Source organism: Theropithecus gelada, chromosome 1, assembly GCF_003255815.1.
Source record: "Theropithecus gelada isolate Dixy chromosome 1, Tgel_1.0, whole genome shotgun sequence".
Classification (NCBI taxonomy): Eukaryota; Metazoa; Chordata; class Mammalia; order Primates; family Cercopithecidae; genus Theropithecus; species Theropithecus gelada.
This window is the reverse complement of record NC_037668.1, coordinates 82,529,313-82,555,541: the sequence shown is the minus strand read 5'-3', so window position 1 is coordinate 82,555,541 and position 26,229 is coordinate 82,529,313. Positions and strand designations below refer to the sequence as shown.

The 26,229-nt window shown below is 53.1% G+C and overlaps 2 protein-coding genes across 2 annotated transcripts in view; one reads left to right on the top strand and one right to left on the bottom strand.

The window, feature by feature from the left end:
- Nucleotides 1-1,533: 1,533 nt before the first annotated feature.
- FAM151A (family with sequence similarity 151 member A) lies at nucleotides 1,534-16,254 on the top strand. The gene is made up of 8 exons (XM_025396760.1): nucleotides 1,534-1,807; nucleotides 5,107-5,250; nucleotides 9,504-9,656; nucleotides 10,884-11,043; nucleotides 12,752-12,976; nucleotides 13,722-13,861; nucleotides 14,877-15,020; nucleotides 15,490-16,254. The coding sequence occupies exons 1-8, from the start codon at nucleotides 1,690-1,692 to the stop codon at nucleotides 16,161-16,163; spliced, it is 1,758 nt and encodes a 585-aa protein (XP_025252545.1). The 5' UTR covers nucleotides 1,534-1,689; the 3' UTR covers nucleotides 16,164-16,254.
- Nucleotides 14,040-26,229, bottom strand: part of ACOT11 (acyl-CoA thioesterase 11) — a 61,260-nt gene continuing 49,070 nt past the window's right edge. Inside the window, exons 8-16 of the mRNA XM_025396747.1 lie at nucleotides 25,841-25,960; nucleotides 23,907-24,051; nucleotides 22,608-22,663; nucleotides 21,412-21,478; nucleotides 20,932-21,015; nucleotides 20,223-20,356; nucleotides 18,148-18,279; nucleotides 17,349-17,475; nucleotides 14,040-16,474 (exon numbers count right to left, since the gene is read on the bottom strand). Of these exons, the coding sequence (XP_025252532.1) occupies nucleotides 16,319-16,474; nucleotides 17,349-17,475; nucleotides 18,148-18,279; nucleotides 20,223-20,356; nucleotides 20,932-21,015; nucleotides 21,412-21,478; nucleotides 22,608-22,663; nucleotides 23,907-24,051; nucleotides 25,841-25,960 (1,021 nt within the window). The 3' untranslated portion in view covers nucleotides 14,040-16,318. The remainder of the gene's footprint in view (nucleotides 16,475-17,348; nucleotides 17,476-18,147; nucleotides 18,280-20,222; nucleotides 20,357-20,931; nucleotides 21,016-21,411; nucleotides 21,479-22,607; nucleotides 22,664-23,906; nucleotides 24,052-25,840; nucleotides 25,961-26,229) is intronic.

Genomic DNA, 26,229 nt, shown 5'->3' with positions numbered 1-26,229 from the left:
GGGGTCCTGTCCATCTAGCAGCCCACAGCTTGGGTCTCTTTGGATCCCTGTAGGCATACCTCACATGCCCCAACCAGCCAACAGAAACTGCCTATCCCAAACCTCTCCCTCACTGTCCCCCTTCACCACATCACCTGCCAACCATCATCCCCAGACTCACCACTCACAATGCCCACCGTTCCCCACATCCTGTGGAATAGCACCCCCTGAGCACCAGGTCCTCCTGCTCCCATCCTCACTTTGTCCCAGGGCCTCTCCCTCCCGTACCTTCATCCTCTCTGGTCTTTCCTGGCCCCTCTAAACAGGCTCTGCTCTGACCTCTGCCCTCCCCACTGATCCAGGGAAACGGTCCTGGCCAGCATCAGGGGCCTTGCTGTCCTTATTGGGCTCCATTTCCCGGCCTGGCTAACCACTCCTTTCTTCTTGACCTTTCCATTGACACCCCCCACCGCCCTCTGCTGTCCTCTCTCCTCTACTGATGCCTCTTCCTCCACCTGTCCTCCTGTCAGTGGTCCCCAGAAGTCAGCCTCCGTCCCTTTCTCTCTTTGCTTTGGCCAGAAAATGATGCTCATGCCCTTGTCTTTGGCCCTGATCTCAGTCCTGAGCCCACAGCCTCTATATCCAGTTCTCTCCTTGGGGAGGCTGAGGCGGGAAAATCGACTCAGGAATGATCCACGACAAGCCCCATGACCAAAATCCCTCCCGCCCTGCCCACCACCCTCAGTCCCTGACGTCTGCCCACCTGGACATCACTCTAGACACCCTTTCACACACACAATCAAAGCCACCAAGTGCCCTGCTCTGCCTCGGGTGGCCTATCACAGCCTCACAGTCTGGATCTCTCCGTGAGCCCCAGCATGTAGACGCTGAAGTCTCCGTGCAGGTTACAGGTGATTCCTGGACTCATTTAAATTCTGGGGTCCTCAGAATAGGGGCAGCCTCTCACTCACTTCCCATACCAGGGCCCCCAGAACTCCCTCTGCCTGCATGAAGTGGTGACTCAGTCCCTTCCCCGTGGACTCGCTGCCCCAGAACCGGCCTGCAGTAACCCATGCCAGCATGCCAGGACTACCAATTTATATCCCAGGTAGATAATCTATTAGCCATAATCTCAGATGAAAGGAAGATTTTGCCCCTTACGCAGATCTAATCTGTCTTTGTCCCCCTTGCCTGATAATACAGGATTCCCTGAGGGCAGGGCAGAAAGCCTGGAGTTAGAAAGGGAAAGAACAGAATGTTCGAGATCACTCAGTCTAGTGTCTCCTTTTACACAGAAGGCAATGAGGCCCAGAGAGGGGCAGACACTTGCTCCAGGACTCCAGAAAAGCAACAGGGGCTGGGATTGGTCTCCTGATTCCCAGGCAGGGGCAGACAGCCAGGGGTCGGGGCTTGGTTCAGCATTCTCTGCTGCCTCTTACTGTGCTCAAAGGTCATTTTAGGGATGGCAGACTTTCTGGTTAGCCTGTTAAGATCCTGGGAGGGTGTGGGAAAGAGGAGTGGGGTGGGGAGGGAGGAGGGGCTTCAGGGGTTATCTCCAGTCAGAGATATTACAGGGCTGCAGAGTGGACCAGACCTGGTGGAGAATTAGCTGCTGCTGGGAGCTCCTGCCTTCCACAGCATCCCAGCTGCAGGGAGCCTCAGGGACTCTGGGCCGTGCAGAGTTGGGGGCATTCCCCAGACAGCATCGCCATGGCCTGGAGGGAGCAGTTATCAAAGAATCAGGTCAATTGGGTGTTTGCTGGCATTACCTGTGTGTCTGTGGTGGTCATTGCCACGACAGTCCTTGCCATCACCCTGTGGCGGCCAGGTAGGTGCCTCCCCCCATCCCATCCTAAGTGGCTTCCCGCATTGCTCGCTCCTTATCCCCACTTCTGACTTACAGCTCTGACCAGCTTTCCATTTTGTTTTTGTTTTTGTTTTTGAGACGGAGTTTCGCTCTTGTTGCCCCAGGCTGGAGTGCAATGGCGCGATTCTCGGCTCATTCCAACCTCCGCCTCCCGGGTTCAAGCGATTCTCCTGCCTCAGCCTCCCAAGTAGCTGGGATTACAGGCACATCCAGCTAATTTTTTGTATTTTTAGTGGAGATGGGGTTTCACCATGTTGGCCAGGCTGGTCGTGAACTCCTGACCTCAGGTGATCCACCCACCTCAGCCTCTCAAAGTGCTGGGATTACAGGTGTGAGCCATCACGCCAGGCCAACCAGCTCTTCTTGAGCCCTCGTCCCTACCAAGCCTCATTCCCCACCTGCAGTTTTTTCTCTCTTCCATCCCCCAGCCCTACGTGACTTCATCCCCAGCAGAAAGTCCCGTTGACTTCATCCCCAGCAGAAAGTCCCGTTAACTTTTTTTTTTTTTTTTTTTTTTTTTTTTTGAGACGGAGTTTTCACTCTTGTCCCCCAGGCTGGAGTGCAATGGTGCAATCTCAACTCACTGCAACCTCCGCCTCCCAGATCCAAGCGATTCTCCTGCCTCAGCACTGCAAGTAGCTGGGATCACAGGCGTGTGCAACCATACGGCTAATTTTTTGTGGGTTTTTTTTCGTTTGTTTTGTTTTTGAAATGGAGTCTCACTCTGTCGCCAGGCTGGAGTGCAGTGATGAGATCTCGGCTCACTGCAACCTCCACCTCCCAGGTTCAAGCGATTCTCCTGCTTCAGCCTCTCAAGTAGCTGGGATGACAGGCGTGCTCTGCCACGCTCAGCTAATTTTTGTATTTTTAGTAGAGACGGGGTTTCACCATGTTGGCCAGGTTGGTCTTGATCTCTTGACCTCCTGATCTGCCCGCCTTGGCCTCCCAAAGTTCTGGGATTACAGGCATGAGCCACCATACCCGGTCCTTTTTTTCTTCTTTTTTTTTTGAGACAGAGTCTCACTCTGTCACCCAAGCTAGAGTGCAGTGGCATGATATCGGCTCACCGCAACCTCCACCTCCTGGGTTCAAGCGATTCTCCCGCCTCAGCCTCCCAAGTAGCTGGGATTACAGGTGGGCACCACCACACCAGGCTAATTTTTTTTCATTTTCACTAGAGACAGGGTTTCGCCATGTTGGCCAAGCTGCTCAAACTCCTGACCTCAGGTGATCCGCCTGCCTCAGCCTCCCAAAGTGCTGGGACTGTAGGCGTGAGCCACTGGGCTGGGCCAATTTTTTTTTGGTATTTTTAGTAGAAACAGGATTTTACCACGTTGGCCAGGTTGGTCTCAAACTCCTGACCTCAGGTGATCTGCCTTCTTGGCCTCCCAAAGTGCTGGGATTACAGGCATGAGCCACTGTGCCTGGCCCCCTCTAACTTTTTTTTCTTCAGTTGCCTGAAGACCATCAGATCTTGGCTTTCAGCCCAGACCTTCCTCCTGTGCCCTTCTTAGGAGTCACACAAGCAACCTCAAACTCAGCAGGCTGGGCTGAGCTCATCTCTAAGCCCCAACAGATGCTCACCCCTGCAGCCTCTCAGTGAAGGGCTCCTCCGTTCACACAGCTACCTGGAGTAGCCACCATGCCCCCACCTCATGCCTGTGCTCCTCAGTCCTGAGCCTCGAGGGCTCTGCCTTTCCACCCTCTGTCCTCCATCCCTCCGGCCCTGCCCTCTGAGAAGCTTCAAAGTCTCCTCCTGGACCCCTCTTACAAGGTCCCTCTGCCTGCTTTTGTCAGCTCATATTAGCTCTGCAACCCAGATCTTTCCAAGCAACCCTCGCTCGCTGCCCTCAGCACACACCAACTCCTTTGCTAAAGTTCAAGGCCATTCACAACCTGATCCCAACCTTCTTCCAATCTTATAATTTTTTTTTTTTGGGACAGAGTCTTGCTCTGTCGCCCAGACTGGAGTGCAGTGGCATGATCTGGGCTCAATGCACCCTCCGCCTCCCAGGTTCAAGCAATTCTTTTGCCTCAGTCTCCCCAGTAGCTGGGATTACAGGCATGGACCACCATGCCCAGCTAATTTTTGTATTTTTAGTAGAGATGGGGTTTCACGATGTTGGCCAGGCTGATCGTGAACTCCTGAACTCAGGTGATCTGCCTGCCTCCGTCTCCCAAAGTGCTGGGATTACAGGCCTCAGCCACTGAGAAGAGTTGTTTGTTTGTTTGTTTGTTTGTTTGTTTGTTTGTTTTTGAGACAGTGCCTCACTCTGTCACCCAGGCTGGAGTGCAACCAGGCAGTGGCATGATCTCCGGCTCACTGCAACCTCTGTCTCCTAGGTTCAAGTGATTCTCTGCCTCGGCCTCCCCAGTAGTTGGGATTACAGGCACATGCCACCAAGCCCATCTAATTTTTGTATTTTGAGTAGAGATGGGGTTTCACCATTTTGCCCAGGCTAGTCTTGAACTCGGCCTCCCAAAGTGCTAGGATTACAGGTGTGAGCCACCAAACTCAGCCTTTTTTTTTTTTTTTTTTTTTTTATTTGACAGTCTCTTTCTGTCATCCAGGCTGGAGTACAGTGGTGCGATTTTGGCTCACTGCAACCTCCACCTCCTGGGTTCAAGTGATTCTCCTGCCTCAGCCTCCTGAGTAGCTGGGATTACAGGCTCCTGCCACCACAGCCATCCAGCTACTTTTTGTATGTGGTTACACCACATACAAAATGGTTTCACCGTGTTGGCCAGGCTGGTCTCCAACTCCTGACCTCAGGTGATCCACCTGCCTCAGCCTCCCAAAGTGCTGGGATTACAGGCGTGAGCCACCACCACGCCCGGCCCCCTCTTCCAATCTTTCCACATTCCACTTTTATGTTCCATCTCTACCAGGTCAATGGCTCTTCCTTCAGGCAACTGCACTCTCCTGAAGCCAAGCCTTTGCTTTCTCTCTGTCTGGAATAACCTATTCTTCCTTTTTTTCTGTGAAATTTACACCCATCCTTCAAGTCTTCCTTAAGTGTTCCCTCCTCTGTGAACCTACCCCCCTTTCCTGACTGCCAGCCTGGTACTGAGGCTTCCATGGGCCCCAGGAGCCCATTCATTTCCCTCTATTGCAGCACCAGTGAGTCTGAGCCTCACCGTCCCTCTGCCAGATGGGGTATTGGACACAGTGGGAGCCCAGGGAGGGTCATGGGATGAACAACATGAGTCTTGGGCTGGCGTGAGGACAGACCCTAACAGCCCCTTGGGATTCCTTCCAGGCTGTGAGCTGGAGGCCTGCAGCCCCGATGCCGACATGCTGGACTACCTGCTGAGCCTGGGCCAGATCAGCCGCCGAGATGCCCTGGAGGTCACCTGGTACCACGCAGCCAACAGCAAGGAAGCCATGACAGCTGCCCTGAACAGTAAGTCCAGCTGCCAAGACTGAGGCAGGCCAGGGCAGGGGATGGAGAAGACAGAGGGAGAGAAGCGAGGATCAGCCACCGGTCACTGTGGTGGCATGATGGCTGTTTACATGTCTCTCCACACAAGGAAATAGGGGCTCAGAGGGGTTAAGCGGCCGGCTCAAGGTTGTGCAGCTGACAAACTCTGAGTTTAGATTTAAACCACATGTCTGACTCCGAAGTCATGACTATACTGCCCTCTCTCCCAGCTACCCTTTCCTCGACCTGTCAGGGACCGACCTGTAAGGAAGCCTTTGCCTTCAAAGCCTCAAGAAGCCAGAAATCTGCACTTCAAAAATGGTTATAGTAACCAGTTGGCCAAGGCTCACGGTATGCACATTTCACACAGGTTCTCCTGGAACTACCATGCAACCTGTTTCATGGGTACCATTTCACAGGAGAAAAATAGAGTCTCAGAAAAGTCAGGTGACTTAGCCAAGGTTACACTCTCTGAAAGCAGTTAAGCGAACATTGGAGCCCAGAGTGGTCAGCCCCAGAGTGCACACTCCAAGCCACTGACCCCCACCCCCTCCTTCAGGGCTGTTGGGAAGCTCAGTAGATAACGTTCATGAACGTGCTAGTGAACTTTAAAGCAGTAGCTATAAAAGATGAAGGGAACAGTCCTCAAACCAGGACACGTTTCAGAAGACACAGGCTGCTGGCCCCACCCCCAAGTGATGCTGAGGCTGCTGGTCCCGAGATCACACTTTGAGAATCACTGCTCAAGCAAACTCCTTCCATTTCAGACAAGGAAACTGGGGTCTGAGGGTTGGTAGAATGACCAAATCAACCAAAGCAGGGATCTTTTGAGGTCATTATTAATAATTATGCTGAAGCAACAGAAATATACCAGACGGCCCCTTATACTAGTTAAGCAAGCAACTCCATATAAATAATTAACACTTAGTGAATGCCTAACCAGGGATATTTTATTGTTTAATTCTTGTAGATGAGGAAACAGGCACAAAAAGGTCAAACAACCTTCCCAAGATCACACTGCTGGAAAGTGTTAGGGTGGGGACTGGAAGCCAGCAGTGTCAATTCACAGTCCGCACACAGCCACCATGCTCTCCTGCAGATGGGTAAAGCTGGCACGAGGAAGGCTAGTGACTGCATGTCCCCTTCCCTCCTGACTATGTGGCTCCCTGAGGACCAGGGCTGCTGCTATGGCCATAGGAAACCAATCCTTTCCTCTCATCTCTTGCTCCTTCTTCACTTCCCAGCCTCAAGCAAGTCAGCCTCCAGGTTCAGCCTCTGGAAGGCAAGTCACAACGTTTAAGGTGAAGAGAGTGTTTGTTTGTTTGTTTGTTTGTTTGTTTTGAGACAGGATCTCTCTCTGTCATCCAGGCTGGAGTGCAGTGGCATGATCTTCACTCACTGCAACCTCCGCCTCCCAGGTTCAAGTGATTCTTCCTGCCTCAGCCTCCCGAGTAGATGGGATTACAGGAGCCCACCACCACGACTGGCTAATCTTTGTATTTTTAGTAGAGACAGGGTTTCACCATGTTGACCAGGATAGTCTTGAACTCCTAACCTCAAGTGATCTGTCCACCTCAGACTCCCAAAGTGCTAGGATTACAGGGGTGAGCCATCACGCCCGGCTGAGGAAGTTTTTTTTTTAAGCCAACACGAAAGGATGAGCAGGAGGTGCCGCAGTAAAGTTGAGAGAAGAGTGTTGCCAGGCAACAGCCCAGAGATGGGGAGGACAAAACAAATTAAAGCCTTGCTACCCAACATGTGGTCCGTGGACCAGCAGCACGCGTACCCCTGGGGAGTATGTTAAAAAGGCAGAATCTCGGGCTCATGCCTGTAATTCCAGCACTTTGGGAGGCTGAGGCGGGTGGATCACCTGAGGTCAGGAGTTCGAGAACAGCCTGACTGATATGGCAAAACCGCATCTCCGCTAAAAGTACAAAAATCAGCCGTGCATGATGGTGGTGCATACCTGTAGTTCCAGCTACTCAGGAGGCTGAGATAGGAGAATCGCTTGAACCCAGCAGGCAGAGGTTGCAGTGAGCTGTGATCGTGCCACTGCACTCCAGCCTGGGCAACAGAGTGAGACTTCATCTAAAAAAAAAAAAAAAAGAAGGCCAGGCACAGTGGCTCACGCCTGTAATCCCAGCACTTTGGGAGGCCAAGGCCGGCAGATCACGAGGTCAGGAGATTGAAACCATCCTGGCCAACATGGTGAAACCCTGTCTCTACTAAAACACAAAAAATTAGCCAGGCATGGTGGTGGGCACCTGTAGTCCCGGCTACTTGGGAGGCTGAGGCAGGAGAACGGCGTGAACCCGGAAGGCAGAGGTTGCAGTGAACCCAGATCGTGCCACTGCACTCCAGCCTGGGCGACAGAGCGAGACTCCATCTCAAAAAAAAGAAAGCCGGGCACAGTGGCTCATGCCTGTAATCCCAGCACTTTGGGAGGCCAAGGCGGGTGGATCACGAGGTCAGGAAATCAAAACTATCCTGGCTAACATGGTGAAATCTCGTCTCTACTAAAAATACAAAAAAATTAGCTGGGCGTGGTGGCGGGCGCCTGTAGTCTCAGCTACTCGGGAGGCTGAGGTAGGAGAATGGCGTGAACCTGGGAGGCAGAGCTTGCAGTGAGCCGAGATTGCACCACTGCACTCCAGCCTGGGCGACAGAACGAGACTCCGTCTGGAAAAAAAAAAAAAAAAAAATGCAGAATCTCAGGCCCTGCCGCAGACCTAGTGATCAGAACATGCATTTTTACAGTCGCTGGGGGATGTATGTGCACATTAAAGTTGGAGAAGCGGGTGCCTGGAACTCAGAGAATGAAGGAGAGTGGAACGTGAGATGAAAATGGAAAATCTGGCAGGCCCTGATTGTAGAGACCTCAAAGACTATAATAAAGAGTTTGGGCTTCATATTCAGAGCAATGGGGAGGTTTTCTGGCCTTTTGTAACAGGAAGTGACATGATCAGGTACATGTTTAGGACACTCACTCTGGTGGCTCTGTAGAGAATAGACTTGCTAGAGGTGAGAAGAATGGTCAGGAGTCGGGGAGAAAGCAGGAGAAAAGGCCCCTTCTGGCATCAGTTGTCTGTGATGCCGCAAGGGCCAAAAGCGACCCCTCTCCCTCCACTACACTCTTCAAGTGTGAGTGCCCCTTGCATGGTTTTCTAGAGACTGCTTCCCATTAGAAAGGTCCTAATTCAGTCTTGTAGGCTCCCTACAAGACTGAATTCTTGAAGGCAGGAGTCAGATGTCCGCCCGATTGAGTTAACTGTGTGAAGCTAAAAGATAATTCTGTGTTGGTGATGATGCGGTGAGATGGGCAACCTTGTGTACTACAGGCGAGGACAGGAATCAGAACAACTTTTCTGGAAAGTAGTTTGATAACATGGGCTTTAAAAATGACCCCGTGGGCTGGGCATTGAGGCTCACACCTGTAATCTCAACACTTTGAGAGGCCAAAGTGGGAGGATTGCTTGAGCCCAGGAGTTCAAGACCAGACAGGGCAACATAGCAGGACTAATAGCAAAAATCAGAAACTACCAAAGCATCTCAGGAATGGGGGATGATCAGCTACATGGTAGTGAACACCATCAACCAGGGCTTTTGAAGCTTTTTGTTTCTTTGCCTTGTTTGCTCTAATGAGATGTATCAAAAAAAGATCTGGAAATGTGTGATAATGTTGAAAAAAACATAAAAAATTATAAATGCAGTGGAGTCTCAACTGTGTAAAAACTAGGCATAGGGCCGGGCGCGGTGGCTCACACCTGTAATCCCAGCACTTTGGGAGGCTGAGGTGGGCGTATCATTTGAGGTCAGGAGTTCTGAGAGCAGCCTGGCCAATATGGTAAAACCCCGTCTCCACTAAAAATACAAAAATTAGCCAGATGTGGTGGCACACGCCTGTAAATCCCAGCTACTTGGGAGGCTGAGGCAGAAGAATTTCAAGAACTATTTGAAACTGGGAGGTGGAGGTTGTAGGTGAGCCAAGATCTCACCACTGCACTCCAGCCTGGGCGATAGAGCAAGACTCTGTCTCCAAAAAAACCTATGCATAGAAAAAAATGGAAGGAAAATCCATCAGAATGTGAAACTATGATGGAAGTGTGGGTGAATATTTTTCTCTTCTTCTGCTTTTCTGTATTTCTCAAATGTTCTGTAATTTGTAATGCTTTTATGATGAGAAAAAAAGTTTTCTTTTTTTAAAAAAAGAAACTGAGTTTTTGCCTCTTCCACAGGCAACATCACGGTCCTGGAGGCTGACGTCAATGTAGAAGGGCTCGGCACAGCCAATGAGACAGGAGTTCCCATCATGGCACACCCCCCGGCTATCTACAGCGACAATACACTGGAGCAGTGGCTGGATGCTGTGCTGGGCTCTTCCCAAAAGGGTAAGGGTCTCTCTGGAAACCCTCCCCGGCCCCCAGCCCTCTGGCCCTGGGGCAGCATGTGCAGAGATCCCTCCCTGGGAAGCAAGTCCAGCCCTGACACGAGGTGCTCACTGCCTTGGCTTTCTCATCACAATGTTACAGATGCTCAGGCTCAGTGAGGACTAGGCGAGATGGGGAGCGTGTCAGTGCAGGTCCTGGTGTTCTCTCCTGGACACACAGGGGAGACAGCGGGCAGTACAGTGTGAACTGCAAAGTGTCACGCATGCTCAGAGTGCTTCCCCCTGTATCCACAGAACTGGACATAACATGTTCAAAGCCCAGCCCCACCCTTCCCCTCTGCGCCCCTTCACCAGTCACAGTCAGAATCCAGGCGTCACCATAATGCCTCCCTCTCCCTCATCCTCACAGCCACTTAATTGCTGCATCCACCAATCCTAACCTTTAACCCTGCCCCCATCTAGTCGCAGCCACATTGTATCTCTCCAGGACCTCCCTCCTCACCGGCTTCCTGCCCCAAATTCAGCCCCTCCAGGCTTCCCTTGACTACCATGACCACACGCACACACACACCCCTGAGGAATCTTTTCAAAACACCAGTTTTGTCATGCCACACCTCTGTTTTAACCCTCCATGGCTCCCCATTGTCCTCAGGAAAAAGTATGATCTTGGCCTGGCTTTCAACATCCCTCTCTATCTTCCCAGCCTCATCTCCTCACCGCCCTGAAAAGTACCGGGTCCTTCCTCTGCAGAGATTTCCTCCTCTACTCAAATGCACCTTCCCGGCCGCTGAGTGACCTCCCTACAGGCTCTGGTGGTTTAGGACCCTCTGAGTCTACCCTGCTCAGGAACCACAGCCCCTTTTCAGCAGCTGCAGCAGCCACAAGCCCAGGTCCCTACCTGGCCTCTGTTTCCTCCCCGCAGGAGATGGGAATTCCTCTAGAGGCAGGCCCTTCTTCTCTGAGTTAGCTCTGTCTCTTCGAAAGGCCTTCCCCACACCCTGCAGGGATGTGGTGCTTGTCCTGCCACCCTCCCCTGACTCCACAGCACACACACACACACACACACACACACACACACACACACACACACACTCTGCTCTCTNCACACACACACACACACACACACACACACACACACACACACACACGCTCTCTGCTCTCTGCCCAGGGAGTCACATCTTCCTGGTTCCTTCGCCAGTTCCCCAAGCCCTTGTCCATTTCCCCACAGGCATCAAACTGGACTTCAAGAACATCAAGGCCGTGGGCCCCTCCCTGGACCTCCTGCGGCGGCTGACAGAGGAAGGCAAAGTCCGGCGGCCCGTGTGGATCAATGCTGACATCTTAAAGGGCCCCAACATGCTCATCTCAACTGAGGTCAATGCCACACAGTGAGTGTTTGCTTCTCTGTCCCAGCTGTGTCCAGCCCTCTTCTGTCAACACCTACCACGGATGGGGATCTTAGGGGACCTCTGAGTTTGTCTCCAGTCATACTATATATAGCTTGACTCCTTCCCCAGGCCTCATGAATTCCAGCACCGCTGCTCACAGCACTCACATACAGTAGTTGCACAGTGCTCTACCGTTTACAAAGAGACCACATAAAAGAAGAGAATGTCTTTGATCTGGTCCTTACATAGCACTGCCAGGTTAAGGTTTTCTCCCCATTTTGCAGATAATAAAGCTAACAATAGTGGAAGCTCAATTCGTTCAATGTATATTATGTGTCCCAGAAGCGTTTTAAGCACTTGACTCGCAGAACACCATTTAACTCTTACGAGAATGAGGTAGGTACTAATATTTCCATTTTATTAATGCAAGAACTATATTATAGAAGTTAAAAGACCTGCCTAAGTCTAGTAAGTGGCAGAGCAAAGATTCAAACCCAGGCCTTTCTGATTCTAAGCTCCAGGCTCTTTCCCATCCATCTCTTCTTCCATCCATCCAACCAGCCAGCAATCCATCCATCTAGTATTTATTATTGTGCTTCTCAAGCTGAAGTGCCTTCCCAAAGTAGCAGTTTGGAAAATGTAATCAATGACCCAAGATAAATATGACCTGTCTTCTTGGAGTGCTAATTTTACTCAGTAGGTTTTTTTTGGTGGGCAGTGGGTGGCAACATAATTTGCCTATTAAAATTTGCATCTTTTGAAGAAGAAAAGTACAAAGAAAAAATTAAAATATTTTCATCAAGGCAAAGTTCAAATACAATTTTAGGCTGGGCACAGTGGCTCACACCTATAATCTTAGTACTCTGGGAGGCCAAAGTGAGCGGATCCCTTGAGCTCAGGAGTTTGAGACCAGCCTGGGCAACACAGCGAGACCCCATATAGAAAGCAAAGAGAGAAATATATGAAGGGAAGAAAAGAAGGAAGGGAGGAAGGAAAGCAGGAAGGCAGGAAGGCAAGAAGGCAGGAACTTTTTTTTTTTTGAGACGGAGTCTCACTCTGTTGCCCAGGTTGGAAGGCAATGGTGTGCTCTCAGCTCACCACAACCTCCGCTTCCTGGGTTCAAGCGATTTTCCTGCCTCAGCCTCCCAAGTAGCTGGGATTATAGCCATGCACCACCACGTCCAGCGAATTTTGTACTTTTAGCAGAGATGGGATTTCTCCATGTTGGTCAGGCTGCTCTCAAACTCCCTACCTCAGATGATCCACCCGCCTCAGCCTCCCAAAGTGCTGGGATTACAGGCGTGAGCCACCGCGCCCAGCAGGAGGGAAATTTTTAGAGAAAACCTGAGAAACTTCAGAGACTCCCAGCTGGCAGAGCTCAGATTCCCACAGGCTGGGGCTCTGAGTCAGTTTCCTGTCTATATGTGGATGTTTAAGAAGCCAGCCCTGCTAGAAGGGATGCTGTCTATGAGGTTGACTTACCTGCCCAAGATCAGTATCAGGATCTGAACCCAGACTTCCCTGACTCCAAAGTCCACGCCCAATTTATGGGACCTGAAACAAGCCATTCTGTTCTTTGGGACTCTGCTTCTGACCTTATCATAGATCCAATAGGCCCTGCCACTCCCTAACACTGTGATGAGAACCCAGAGGAGAGTAAGGGGCCGCCGCAGCTCCGTGATACCAACATCTCTGACTTTTTTTGCAGGTTCCTGGCCCTGGTCCAGGAGAAATATCCCAAGGCTACCCTGTCTCCAGGCTGGACCACCTTCTACATGTCCACATTCCCAAACAGGACCTACACCCGAGCCATGGTGGAGAAGATACACGAGCTGGTGGGAGTGGTACCCCAGAGGGTCACCTTCCCTGTGCGGTCTTCCATGGTGCGGGCCGCCTGGCCCCACTTCAGCTGGCTGCTGAGCCAATCTGAAAGGTGAAAACCACCAAACCCACCCCCACCCTCCTGGAGGCACTGATACCCCCAGCAAGATCCCAGAAGCTCAGCTCATAGCTGGAAGGGTCTTAACGGTCATTTCGTCCAACCCCTGCTGGTGCTCATGCCGTCTACAGAGTCCCTGCTTTCTGCTTGCATACCTCTGGTGATGGGCTACTCACTACCTCCTGCAAGAGGCTTTTCATTGGTGGGTAATTCTCTGCCCTCTGGAAAATATTTATACCAAGACACAATTTGTCTCCCCACAGCTTCCTCCAATAGGAGCCAGCTGTACCCCTGGGGCTACACAGATTGTGCCTTCAACCCCTGCCCTAGGATAGCCCTACAGGAATTTAGAGACTTCTCTGCCCCCACTATTCCCCCCTACCTTCCACAGTACTCCCAAAGCTGCCCCCTCCCCGTCTTGATGCCTGATCTACCCTTCCACACCCTGCCCCATCTGTCCTGCCCCTTTCCTAAGACAGGACTCAGAAATAGACACTGCAAATGAGGAGGCAAGACAGGCTCCCCCTCCCTCCTGGGCCTCTGCTTTCTGTCATCTTTCCTGAATTCCTTCTGGCTCCTGCCCTTGGGAAGGGGTAGGACTCAGGGAGAAGTGGCGGGTGGGCAACTGCAGGACAGATGCTCTACCCTGGGCCCAGCTGACATCCAGTTCTGAGCACAGGAGTGGGGCTGAGGGTCTGCTGGGCTCAGACAGGCACTGAGTCAGCTCTCGTGGCCCCAGGTACAGCCTGACACTGTGGCAGGCTGCCTCGGACCCCATGTCGGTGGAGGATCTGCTCTACGTCCGGGATAACACTGCTGTCCACCAAGTCTACTATGACATCTTTGAGCCTCTCCTGTCACAGTTCAAGCAGCTGGCCTGTAAGGAGAGAAACTGGGAAGGGCGGTGTGGGCTGGATTCTGCATGGGGCAGCACTTGGTGGGCACTAGAGCAGAGCTGGGCGGAAGGGATATCAGAAGGGGGAAGGCCAGGATGGGACAGGAGGCAGCTGCATTTTGTGTGCCAGGCCCTGGGATGGTATGCTAAGCTTCAAACATACATTTTATTTTTATTTATATATTTTTTCGAGACATAGTCTGGCTCTGTCACCCAGGCTGGAGTGCAGCGGTTCAATCTCAGCTCCCTGCAACCTCCGCCTCCGGGGTTCAAGTGATTCTCCTGCACCACCACACCCGGCTAAATTTGTATTTTTAATAGAGACAGGGTTTCACCATGTTGGGCCAGGATGGTCTTGAACTTCTGCCCTCAGGTGATCCACCCGCCTTGGCCTCCCAAAGTGCTGGGATTACAGGCGTGAGCCACCTGCCTGACCCACACATTCATTTTATAGAGAAACTGAGGGATTCCATTTTATAGAGAAACAGCACCTCAATACAGTCACTCAGCTTGTATGTGGCCCAGCAGACAGGAAACCAGCAAATTCCAAACCCCCCATTATTTCCCTTGGTGCACAGCTCCACTGTGGGTTACTCTAATGCTTCAGAGGCCTCCACTGTATTTGCTAAACAGTGATCAGATGCCACCGTCCAAACCCCTCATTCCCTTGTCCCCGAACCCAGAAGAGCCGCAGTTAAGCCATCTCAAAGGGGCCCCACAAGACTCTGCATTCCTGCCATGGAAGCCACCTAAGCGAGGGGGAAGGATACCAGCTCTGGGGCCAGGCAGACCTGGCCCCATCAGGTTCCACTCCCAGCAACTCTGCTTACTGCTTATAAGACCTTGGGCAAGTCACTTCTTCTAGTCTACAAAACAAGGAAAGGATAGCTACTTGGCAGGGTGCCATGAGGTTTAGAGAGGATGCCTGTAGACCTGTGGCCTATAGAAGGTGTTCCATGAATGGCAGCCACTTCACTTTGGCAATTTGGGGCCCCACAGTGAATGCCACACGGAAACCAATGTACTACACGGGAGGCAGCCTGATCCCTCTTCTCCAGCTGCCTGGGGATGATGGTCTGAATGTGGAGTGGCTGGTTCCTGACGTCCAGGGCAGTGGTCAAACAGCAACAATGACCCTCCCAGGTAAGGTCTACCCTTCAACCCTGGTGCTCCTAGCTCATCTGCAGGGGTGTCCTTTGCTTGGGGCAGGTAACGCCAGTCTCTGTTGCCATGACAACACGGGTTTATTTACACCATACCCTGGATGCAAGGTGGGGCAGGGTTGCGGGAGAGGGAGAGGGAGTACAGTGATGTCAAGAGCACAGGGCTCCTGGCCTTCAGACCAGTCCTCAGCCACAGTGCTACGGGCAAGGCCAGCACCAGCCCCCAGACTGAGTCATGGGTAAAGGCCAAGAGCTGAAGCAAGAGTTTCTCACGCACCAGGCACATTTATAAATCAACCCATCCACCTGGAGCCCAAAAATGGGTTGACAGATTCCAGAGAGGCAAGATCCTTGATGACTCCATAACTCCCACTGCCCCTTTAACAAGGTACTCTAAAACCTATGATAACCCAAATCCTAAACCCTGTTGCCCCTGCCGCCTCTTCCAGACACAGAAGGCATGATCCTGCTGAACACTGGCCTCGAGGGAACTGTGGCTGAAAACCCCGTGCCCATTGTTCATGCTCCAAGTGGCAGCATCCTGACGCTGGAGTCCTGCCTGCAACAGCTGGCCACACGTCCCGGACACTGGGGCATCCATTTGCAAATAGCAGAGCCCGCAGCCCTCCGGCCGTCCCTGGCCTTGCTGGCACACCTCTCCAGCCTTGGCCTCTTGCATTGGCCTGTGTGGGTTGGGGCCAAAATCTCCCACAGGAGTTTTTCGGTCCCTGGCCATGTGGCTGGCAGAGAGCTGCTTACAGCTGTGGCTGAGGTCTTCCCCCACGTGACTGTGGCACCAGGCTGGCCTGAGGAGGTGCTGGGCAGTGGCTACAGAGAACATCTGCTTACAGATATGCTAGAGCTGTGCCAGGGGCTTTGGCAACCTGTGTCCTTCCAGATGCAGGCAATACTGCTGGGCCACAGCACAGCTGGAGTCATAGCCAGGCTGCTGGCATCCTCCCCCCGGGCCACCGTCACAGTGGAGCACAGCCCAGCGGGGGGCGACTATGCCTCTGTGAGGACAGCGCTGCTGGCAGCCAGGGCTGTGGATAGGACCCGAGTCTACTACAGGCTGCCCCAGGGGCACCGCAAGGACTTGCTGGCCGATGTTGGCAGAAACTGAGCACCCCGGGGTGGTGGCCCAGCGGGCTCCAGGGCGGAGGCTTCCCACGGGGAGGCAGGAAGAAATAAAGGCCTTTGGCTTTCTCCAGGCACTGTATGTGAGTCCTTGGGGGCAGGATGGAGTGGGAGTGGGCATGATGTGGCCACTGAGGGCATCTAGAGGGTCTGGAGGCTGGGGGCCAGATCATTCCGGTTGTCCAAGAGAAACTGCTCGCAAGCCTTGAAGGTGGTGTAGAACTCAGAGGAGAGGCCGGCCACATTGGTAGTCACATAGTTGAGAACACCTGGGGTAGCCTGGTTGTAGTAGGACACCTGCAGGGTGGGAAGCCAGGCTCAGGGGGACCGAGCTAGGGGAGGGTACTGGGAAGGGGTGGGAGCCCAATGGGCACAGGCTGGTGGTGAGTCAGCCTTGCTTGTCTTCTGGGAGGGCAGAAAATTCAACCCAACTCCCCAGGGTCTTAGATTACACAGTTGGCCAGCATGGCCTCCTCCAGCTGATCTCCCCCAACCCTTCCGGGGGCGCTGACAACCCTGGCTTCCCGCCACCACACACGACATTGTCATCGTGCATCTTCCCCGCCAGCCAGAGGCCCTGGAGGGCAGCGGCTGCGTCTCCAGGGCCCAGCTCTGAATCTTGGCCATAGAGACACGTTAGACATTAGCCCAGGGATGGTTCTGAGGCGCTCATGGGTTCAAGCATATGAATTCAGCAAACACCAGCTGAGTCTCTGCTGGGTGAGTCTCAGGGCCCGGCTGCAGGGCCCTAACAGAAGCTGTGAGTGGGGAGGCTGCAGTACCCCACCCTCACTTTCCCTCAGCCTCCTGCCCATCAACACGGACTGCACTGCTGGGTTTTATGGGCCCTCAGAGCCCATATAAAGACTTCCTAGATGAGAAGGGCTATCCAAGGGAATGACGAGTGAGATGGAATTTCAGTTCAGAAACCAGGCCTTCTGACTTCAGCACCCAGAGCTTTTTCCAAGACCATGCAGCAGCCTCTGACTTACCTCTACACAGATGAGATCATTTTCAGCCCCTGACACTCCAGGCTCCCCCAGGCTGGAAGCAGGAGCCTGCTGGGGCGCCCAGCTCTGGGACTATCCTAGCCCAGCAGTGCTAAGCTCAATATACGTGTGGTGTTGGGGTGAAGCCAGGCTGGGGGCGTGGTGAGGGGGACCGGCCTCACCTTGGTCAGCTGGTCCCCCTCGCGCCAGAAGCAGAAGCCTGAGCAGAGGGTCTCTCCGCGTCTGTACTCTGGCGTCTCTCGGTGTGTGGGCAGCGTGACCGACCTCAGCGCGATGACATAGGGGTCCCTGAGTGAAGGAAGGGTAGCAAGGGGACAGGGGTCAGCCACAGAAGAAAGTGGGGGCCTGTTCCACCCAACCAAAGCCCAGACCCTGCCCCCTCTGGCACAGATTCCTCAGGGGATGCAAGGCACATCGACTCTTAAAGCCCCGATGTGGGGCTCAGGGCCAGGCTGGAGGGAGGAGGCACCTGTGGGTTAGCACCAAATTCACCAGGAGCCAACCTGCCTCCACGGTGGACTTTCTGGAAAAGCCACTCTACTTCAACGCTCGGGGGAAGACTCGTGGGCTTTGGGATTTTTTTTCTGTCCCTGTCTCTCCAGCAAAAGAGATGTTTAGGCCCTCCAGCCCACACAGGGCTGTCAGAGGGAGGAGGCCAAGGACGTGGCCACCCGAGAAATATCCTGTCCAAGGCCTGCATCGAGGCAGCCTGAGCCACCCTGGGCAAGGGCAGCCCTGCTGTAGGAAATGTGACAAGAAGGGAAGCGTGTGCCCCTGTCCCCCATTTTACCCATGGTAAAGCCACAGCAGCCCAGAAAAGTCTAGTGGTGCCTGGGGCCCCACAGCCAATGGGAAGCAGAGCTCTGGCTCCAGGCTGATGGCCTTCCCTGGGAGGGAGATGCGGCCACCCTACCACTCCGTCCAGTTGTGTCTCCCACCCCACAGCAGATAGGCACACACCCATTGTCACAAGGCTTCCGCCTCGAGGCCAGGATCACGAAGTCCTGTGGCTTTGTGTGACCTCCAAGGGCAGGGCTGGTGACGTGGTAGATGGCATCGTCCTCGTCCACCTGCTGCACTAGCTCCACGCTCCTGTGGGGAGGTCGGGATCTCAGGGCCCCAGGAAGCTTCCAGCTCCCATGCAGGCAGCCGGTCTGCCCACGCCCTGCCACAGTGCAGCGCCTGAGCAGCTTCTGTGGTGGGATGTCACCCCCCGTACTGCTCAGCAGGGACCAGCAGGAAGGCAGCAAGGCCCAGTCAAGATGGACACACATGTGCGTGTGTACACACAGGCACACGTAGACGTGCATGCAAGTAAATGAACACATACACACAGACACGGGAACAAAGATGTGCACATACATGAACACACGTGGTCATATGTGCACAGGCACATGGACAGACACCAGTATACAGAGAGACCCACGTGTGTCTGTACATGTCTGCGCAGGTACAGACACTACAAGGATGTGTGATGATTTAGCAGTTGTTCTTAACATTTACTGAGCGCCCACTGAGTTCCAGGTGCTGTTCTAAGTGCTTTACATCTGTTGCTTAATCTCCATAACAGCCCCATGCTGTAGACACTTTTAGTGTTCCCATCTCATAGATGAGGAAGATAACCTGCCCATGGCCACAGAGCTAATAAGGAAGCAGGGCTGGGGTGTGTTCAGGCTATCAGGTGGCAGAGATGTATCCCTAGGCCCAGGCACCTGACACATACATGCATGGGCATACACAGGTTCATATCTACACGTGCATCCACACAAGGACACCCACACAAAGGCAGACATGGCCACGTCCAGACCCACCTCCTCCTCCCCAATCCCCTGCCCGTACTCAGCAGTAGGCAGGGTATGGGGAAGAAACTAGGGGCTCTCTTTCCCCTCAGGCCACTCCCCCACAAATCCGATCAAGTATCAAGATTTGGTCTGGCCTTCAAGGCCCACCCCAGCCTCCCTCTAAGAAGCCCACCTATCACTTGCACAACCGCCCTCCCCCTACACAACACCCACCACCAAATCACCTCTCTGCCTTCTGGAAGGGGACAACCAGCAGGCCTGAGTCAGCTGGGCCAGGGATTTTTAAGGCAACATGGCCCTTTTTGCAAAGAAACCTTCAGCAGGAAGCCCGTGTATAAAGAGCTACAAGCCTGCTCGGGAGAAGACAGATGGGGTAGGAAGGGGAAGGCCAGTTTGTCAAAACACAATTCGCCAAACGACCGGCACACTGAGTTTCCAAACACACAGAACCTCCTTATGGAAATCTTCCAGAATGTAGGCTCCTCATAACAAGCGATTATCAAATAACCCCCCCCCCAAGCCAGGGTGTTGGCAGAATAGAAAATGACTTTAACGGGACTTGAAAAACACAAATTTTGCTATTTTCCTAAGAACATATTTATCTTCCTTGACTAAATTCGAGAAGAAGATAGTCAGCCGAACAATCAACAAATTTGGAGGAACAAATGTATGTAAAGGAATAATATATTTCTATTCATAATCATTCATTATATTCAAAAATAACATATTTGTGAGGAAAATCAGCAAACTTGGTAAGTTCAGCAAACTGGCCATGCTATATCCCACTCACCCTTCAGCCTTCTGACTCCACCCCAAGCAGTTCTGGAAGCCCCTTTGGAAACACAGAACTCCAGAGCACATGGTTTGAAAATCAGTATCTCTCAGTGTGAATCCATGACCCACTCTTCTTAAAAAGCATGCGTTTTAAGAAGAGAGAAACTGAAGCCAGAAAGGAAGTGACTTTGACTTATCCAGCATCACACAGCTGGTTGGGACAGAAGCAGGACTTCAACTCAAGCCTCCAGCTCCAATTCCATGCTCAGTCTCTTCCCTAAGGGCTCAAAATACCCACGACCCTGACCCCCCACCCAACATGGAACTACAACCCACTCCCAGCCCCTGCTAATGGCCAGCAGGGCAGAGCATCATGGAGGATGACCTGCAGAAGAAGACATCCTCTCCCTCATCAGGCTGGAGAAGGGACACTGCCCTGCCCTCACCCTGGCCCCTCACCGGTAGTGCTTGTCCCACTCTGGCCTCCGACGCAGGTCCGAGAGCAGCAGGAAGGCCTGGGCTGCATCCACATGCACGACCATCTCCATGTGGAAGGAGAGGAACTTGTCATCCTCCAGAGTGTACAGGCGGACCTGCATGGGACACAGGGCAGCCTCATTTGCTGGGTGGTGGAGTGGACTGATGGGGATGCTGGAGGCTGAGGCTGGAAGCTCAGGGCTATGGCTGACTTGCTGTGTGACTGTGAATACACAGCTCAGCCTCTCTGAGTCTCCGCTGCATCCCCATGAATTCAGCACATTTGTGCTGAGAATCCAAGCCCTAGCGTCACAGGCAGGAGGTGGCTTGTCCAAGGGCACAGGCAGCTGGCAGAGCTTAGGTCTCCTGTAAGCCCGTGCCTGTTGGCTGCCCCCATCCCTGCAGCAATCACTGCAGAAGAACAGAGAGGAAGTGCCTGGTCAGACAGGAGCAGACCTGAGTGGCTGAGAACAGGAAGTGGGGCAGGCAGGAGAGAAGGATCTAGGGGTTCTCAACTCTAGACCCTGCAGAGGTGGGTACGTTTCCATAACTGGACTGGTTTCTTGATCTCACCCAATTCTTTGAAGAGATCCTTTTTTGACATAAGTGGTATAGGAGAGTTCTTGTTGCTTGCCATCAGCCACCTCTGGTTCAGAAGAGAAAGGAAAATTGGGTGGGTGGGGTCAGCTACCTGATTGATCTCCGAGGACAGCACCCAGTTGTCCTTGGCCACGAGCATCCTCAGGGAGGAGACGTTATTGTAGCTCAGGTACACCTGGAAGAGCACACAGGTGCTACCACTACCATGCCCCCTTCCTCCAAGGCCCCTGAGCCGAGGCTAAGGGTGTGCCAGAGAGGAACCTGGACCATGAATGGGGGGCATGGGGGGCAGTGCTGAGGAAAGAGTCCTGGACTTTGGGAAGGGAGGTCCAGTCTTGGGCTTGGCTAGACCCACTGTGTGACCCTGGACAAGCTGCTCTGCCTTTCAAGGTCTCCGCTTCCACCTGCCAAATATGGACACAGGCAAGCTCTTTGCTAACGGTAGCAACCATGAGGTTTGTCATTCATATTCTGTTCTCCCCGGCCTTCCCCCAAACCCGTTCTGACAGGCAGGAAAGGGTGGGGGCCCCAGTGGGTCTGAAGACTGTCCCCTTGGAGCAGAGGGCCTTACCTGGTTGCTAGGGTCCCAGGGGACGGAGAGGGGCACCTCTGTCTGCTTACAGGACACAATGTACTTCCTGGGAAGGAGGGAAGATGACAACCTGGGTCCCCTGGACGTCCAGCACTTTCCACAGACTACTGCAGGCCTACTGTGTGCTAGGCCCTGTGCTGAGCCCGGCAGAGTGGGAGACTCCTGTCCAGCTAAGGAGGCTGGGTGGTCACACAGGACACAGCAGCTGAGAGCACACCAGCTTGGCCCCTACACCAGGGAAAGCTCGGAGGTGGGAGCGAGCCAGCAAGGAAGGGTGTGGCGTCTAAGGCTCGGTCCCCACACCCCACATCCTGGCTGACTGACCTCACCCTGATGCTGCTGTGTCCTCATCTGTGAAATGGAACCAGCAGTCACCCCTGCCTCAGGGGTCATCACAAGGAGAACAGTGCCTGGCACACAGTAAATGCTCAGTAAATGCCATAGATGCACACTTTCTTATTAACAACAGCTTGTGATCCCTGGTGTGCTTATAGCCTCCAAAGTCCGTAAATGCTTTCACAGCAGAGTGAGACACACCTCGATTGATTGACTGATTGATTGATTGATTGATTGCTTGATTTTGAGATGGAATCTTGCTCTGTTGCCCAGGCTGGAGTGCAATGGCACAATCTCGGCTCACTACAACCTCCACCTCCTGGTTCAAGTGATTATCTTATCTCAGCCTCAGCCTCCTGACTATAGGTGCACTGGGACTACATGCACCCACCACCATGCCCAGCTAATTTTTGTATTTTTAGTAGAGACGGGGTTTTGCCATGTTGGCCAGGTTGGTCTTGAACTCCTGACCTCAGAGGATCTGCCTGCCTCAGCCTCCCAAAGTGGCTGTACCTCTTGAACAACTGCATCTCCTCTCTGAATGTTTCTTCATCTGCCAAGTGGGCATCAGAATCAATGGGAAGAACACAGGATTTAAAATCGGCAGGTTCAAATTCTGACTCTGCTGATGCTATTTGTGTGTCCCTGGGCAAGCCACCTAACCCCTCTGTCCCCAGCGTCCTCACCTGTACAACAGGCCAGAAGACAGCTGTGTAATGAGACCGAAACGAGAGGATGAAAAGGGCCTGGCCCAGGGCCCAGCGCACAGGCAGCTCTGAAGAAAAGCGAGCGCCCTGGGGTCAGTGGAGCGTTCTGCCCACTACTCAGCCCCTGCTCACCTGTCTAGGCGGATCTTCTTTCTGGCACTGGCCTCTCGGTACCGCCGCTCGCCATCCTGGGGAAGAAGTCGGGATAGGCTGTGCTGTGGGAGGAGCAACCAGCTACCCCAACCCTCTGTCCTGCCCCCTCTCCATCCCCCAGGGCCCAAGGAGATTCTGCAGCCCTAACGTGGAGTTCAGGTGTCACTGGGGCAGCTGGAATCAAAACCTCCTGGCCAGGAAAGTGGGAAACTAAGCTGTAGCCCCAGCTCCCCTCAAACTCTGAGTGACCTGGGAACACCATCTCCCCTGGCCAGACCTCAGTTTCCTTCTCTGTAAAATGGGATCCTTACAGGCCCCTCACAATGGTAATGACAGTCCACATTTATTGAGCACTTGCTACACACCAGCCACTCTTTTCAAGGCCTTTCCATGCGGAATTGCACCAAATCCTAAAATAACCCTCTGAGGCTGGGGCTAGTGCTGTGTCCATTCTAGAGAGGAGGAACCTGAGACAATGAAGGGTGAGGGCTTGCCAAGGCCACAGGAGTAAGGGCCGAGGCCAGGATCAGCACCCCAGTGGCCTGCCTCAAGCCCACCCTCTTTACCACCACATCTAACGTCCCCCAGTCCCAAGCACGACACGGAAAATGCCTGGGAAGCGGCTGTGGCTGTGACCCCCAGCTCCCGATCCCGAGGCTCTACCCAACTCTACAGCTCACGCTAAGCTCTGGAAGGCAGGGGACCTCCCCCGAGCGAGGGAGCGGCCTCTCCAAGGCCTGGCCCACAGGAGGCACAGGGAGCATTTTGTTAAAGAGGACCTTTGCACCAGGCTCCTGACTGTCTTCCCGTGCCCCTCGCGTGGCTTTCACCATCCTCCTGACTGCTCCCAGGACGCAGCCAGGCATGGAGTCAGTACTGCATCTATCGCCCCACAGTCCTGTGAGGCAGGGACTGCAGATGCGCCCATTTTACACATGGGGACTGAAAGCTCGGGGGGACATCACTTGAATGTGGTAGAGGCGAGGTTCCAACCCACATCTGACTCCAAAGCCAGTACTCTCCCAACCCTGTGGCTCATGACAGTCCATTAATCCCCAACTCCGAGCCAGACCCACACATATTCCAAGTTCTGTCAGGCAGAACAAGCCCGCCCTGCACAAGCGGCATCCCGGGGCTCACAGCCAGGACACTCAGAGCTGGCCGTGCCCCAGCACAGAGGTAGGGTGGGCCCCTCACGCCTCTAGGCTGTAGGGGGCTGGCAGGCAGAGAGGGAGGGGAGGGGAGCTGCTGGTGGGGCAGGGCACTGGTCCCACTTACCCCAGGCTGGGGCCGAATCCAAGGCAGCAGCTGGGGCTGGTCATCTGCGTCCAGGACCACAAAGGTCATAAAGGCACTGTTGATGTGGCGCCGGTGGGTCTCAGCCTGCTGGCGATAGGCCTCCACACATACGCCCACCTCCATGCTGAGGGGAAAGAGTGCGGCTTCCAACCTGGACAGACCTTCCCATGGGCCATGCCTCCTCCCCAACACACACACTCACACACACACATACACACACATGCACGCACACACACGCATGCACACACACACTCACACACGTATGCACACACACTCCTGCAGTTCTTCCAGCAACCTGGATCAGAGTCCCAATGACAGGATACCTGGGACCACACCCTCCACTAATGTTTACAGAGCACCTCCTGTGTGTGTCCGGCCCTGTGAGGATGCGGGAGTGAATAAACCCATCCAGTCCATGCCTCGTGGGCTAACGGCCGGGGGAGGAGGCAACCAAGAAAGCAAAGGTATAAATATGCCATCATAAACCACGAAGGGGCATGAGGACATAAACCAGGAGGTGGAGGTGCACAGCCTAATTAGAAAATGTTCATCATGTGCATATTTACAAGTGCTGTGGCAGCCTGGCTTCCAACAGCTCAGTTGCTGCTATTCATGTGTATCTTACCATCTTTATTTCTTTATTCCTTTATTTATTTTTTGAGACAGTCTCATTCTGTCACCCAGGCTGGGGTGCAGTGGCACAATCTCAGCTCACTGCAACCTCCGCCTCCTGGGTTCAAGGGATTCTTGTGCCTCAGCCTCCCAAGTAGCTGGGATTACAGGTGTGTGCCACCACATGTGGCCCATTTTTTGTTTATTTAATAGAGACGGGGTTTCGCCATGTTGGCCAGGCTAGTCTTGAACTCTGAGCCTCAAGTGATCTGCCTGCCTCGGCCTCCTAAAGTGCTGGGATTACAGGCATGAGTCACTGCACCCAGTCACTTACCATCTTTATTAATTATAAAATAGCTACCACCATTCCCCCTCACTTGGGAAGTTCTATAATTGCAGAATGTGGACATTATATAGATGGGGAAACCAAGGCCTAGAACTGGGCAATAATTTTTCCAAGGATTCCAGATTCCTGGAATCTGCTAAAAACCAGGCTTCACAGCTCCTACGAAAGGGCTTTTCCCCTGCACCGCGGCAGAATGCGTGAAGTCAGACTGCAAATAACAACAGTAATAGTAAGAGCAGCCGCAATGGCTGATCTTTACCGGACATTTTCTCTGGCATTCTACTAGCAACAGCTCATTGAATCCTCATAACTCTGAGGTCATTGTGATGAGCCCCATTTTATAGGTGAAAGAACCAAGACTCAGGAGGGTTAAGTTGCTTCCCAAGGTCACAGAGCCAGTAAGAGGTGGAGCCAAACTCGAACCCGGCAGCCTGGCTCTGATCCCTCACTTTTAATGATTAAATAATGATCTCTGAAATTCTCAAAAAATTTACTTATTTAAAGTCAGTTTTCATGGGAGTAGGTATCAGAATTCATTGCAAAGGCAACGACTCTGTAGACTAATTGTTTTAGGAAATGTGTGGGAAAGGGTTTGATAAACAACCAAACACTGGCAAGAAGTGGCCCTGTGATCTGAGCATATAGCGGTCCAGGCCTGGAGCCAGGAGCCAAGGAGAGGGACAGAGACACTGATCTGAGACAGTGGGAGACAGGGGCTGGGGGATCCCACAGGAGGGGTCCCTGACCCAGCCAGGGATAGGCAGGACTGGGAGCCAGGGAAGGCTTCCAAGAAGGGAACATCAAAGCTGAATTTCAGAGACAGTGAAGGAACCCAGGAGCCGGGCGAGGATTTAGACCCTGTCTGCAGGCCAAAGGGCTCCTGGATGGTTTGCAGTAGGGTCCTTTCTAGGGTCAGCCCCGAATGACCCTGGCCGCGCCCATCCCAGACCCTCACCTATGTTTGAAGGCATTGTTCACGATGGCTTTGAGCACCAGACGGTCGCCGACCTGGGACGGGCCTCGGAAGTGGAACATCTCAATGGCCTTCAGCGTAGGGTGGGCACGGCAGAGCCGACTGAGGAGGTTTGGAGGGGGAGACAGAAGGAATGCCCTCAGTGCTTTAGCCACTAGTTTGGGCCAGGTTTTTTGTTTTTTGTTTTTTTTGTTTTTGAGACGGAGTTTCACTCTTATTGCCCAGGCTGGAGTGCAATGGCATAATATCAGCTCACTGTAACGTCTGCCTCTTAGGTTCAAGCAATTCTCCTGCCTCAGCCTCCTGAGTAGCTGGGATTACAGGCGTCCACCACCATGCCCGGCGAATTTTTTGTATTTTTAGTAGAGACG

Excerpts from the sequence above, each read along its gene's own strand:
- FAM151A (XM_025396760.1), top strand. The coding sequence starts at position 1,690 with ATGGCCTGGAGGGAGCAGTTATCAAAGAATCAGGTCAATTGGGTGTTT. Across the intron at positions 12,977-13,721 it reads CTGCTGAGCCAATCTGAAAG|GTACAGCCTGACACTGTGGC; the intron begins GTGAAAACCACC and ends TCGTGGCCCCAG. Across the intron at positions 13,862-14,876 it reads ACAGTTCAAGCAGCTGGCCT|TGAATGCCACACGGAAACCA; the intron begins GTAAGGAGAGAA and ends GGGGCCCCACAG.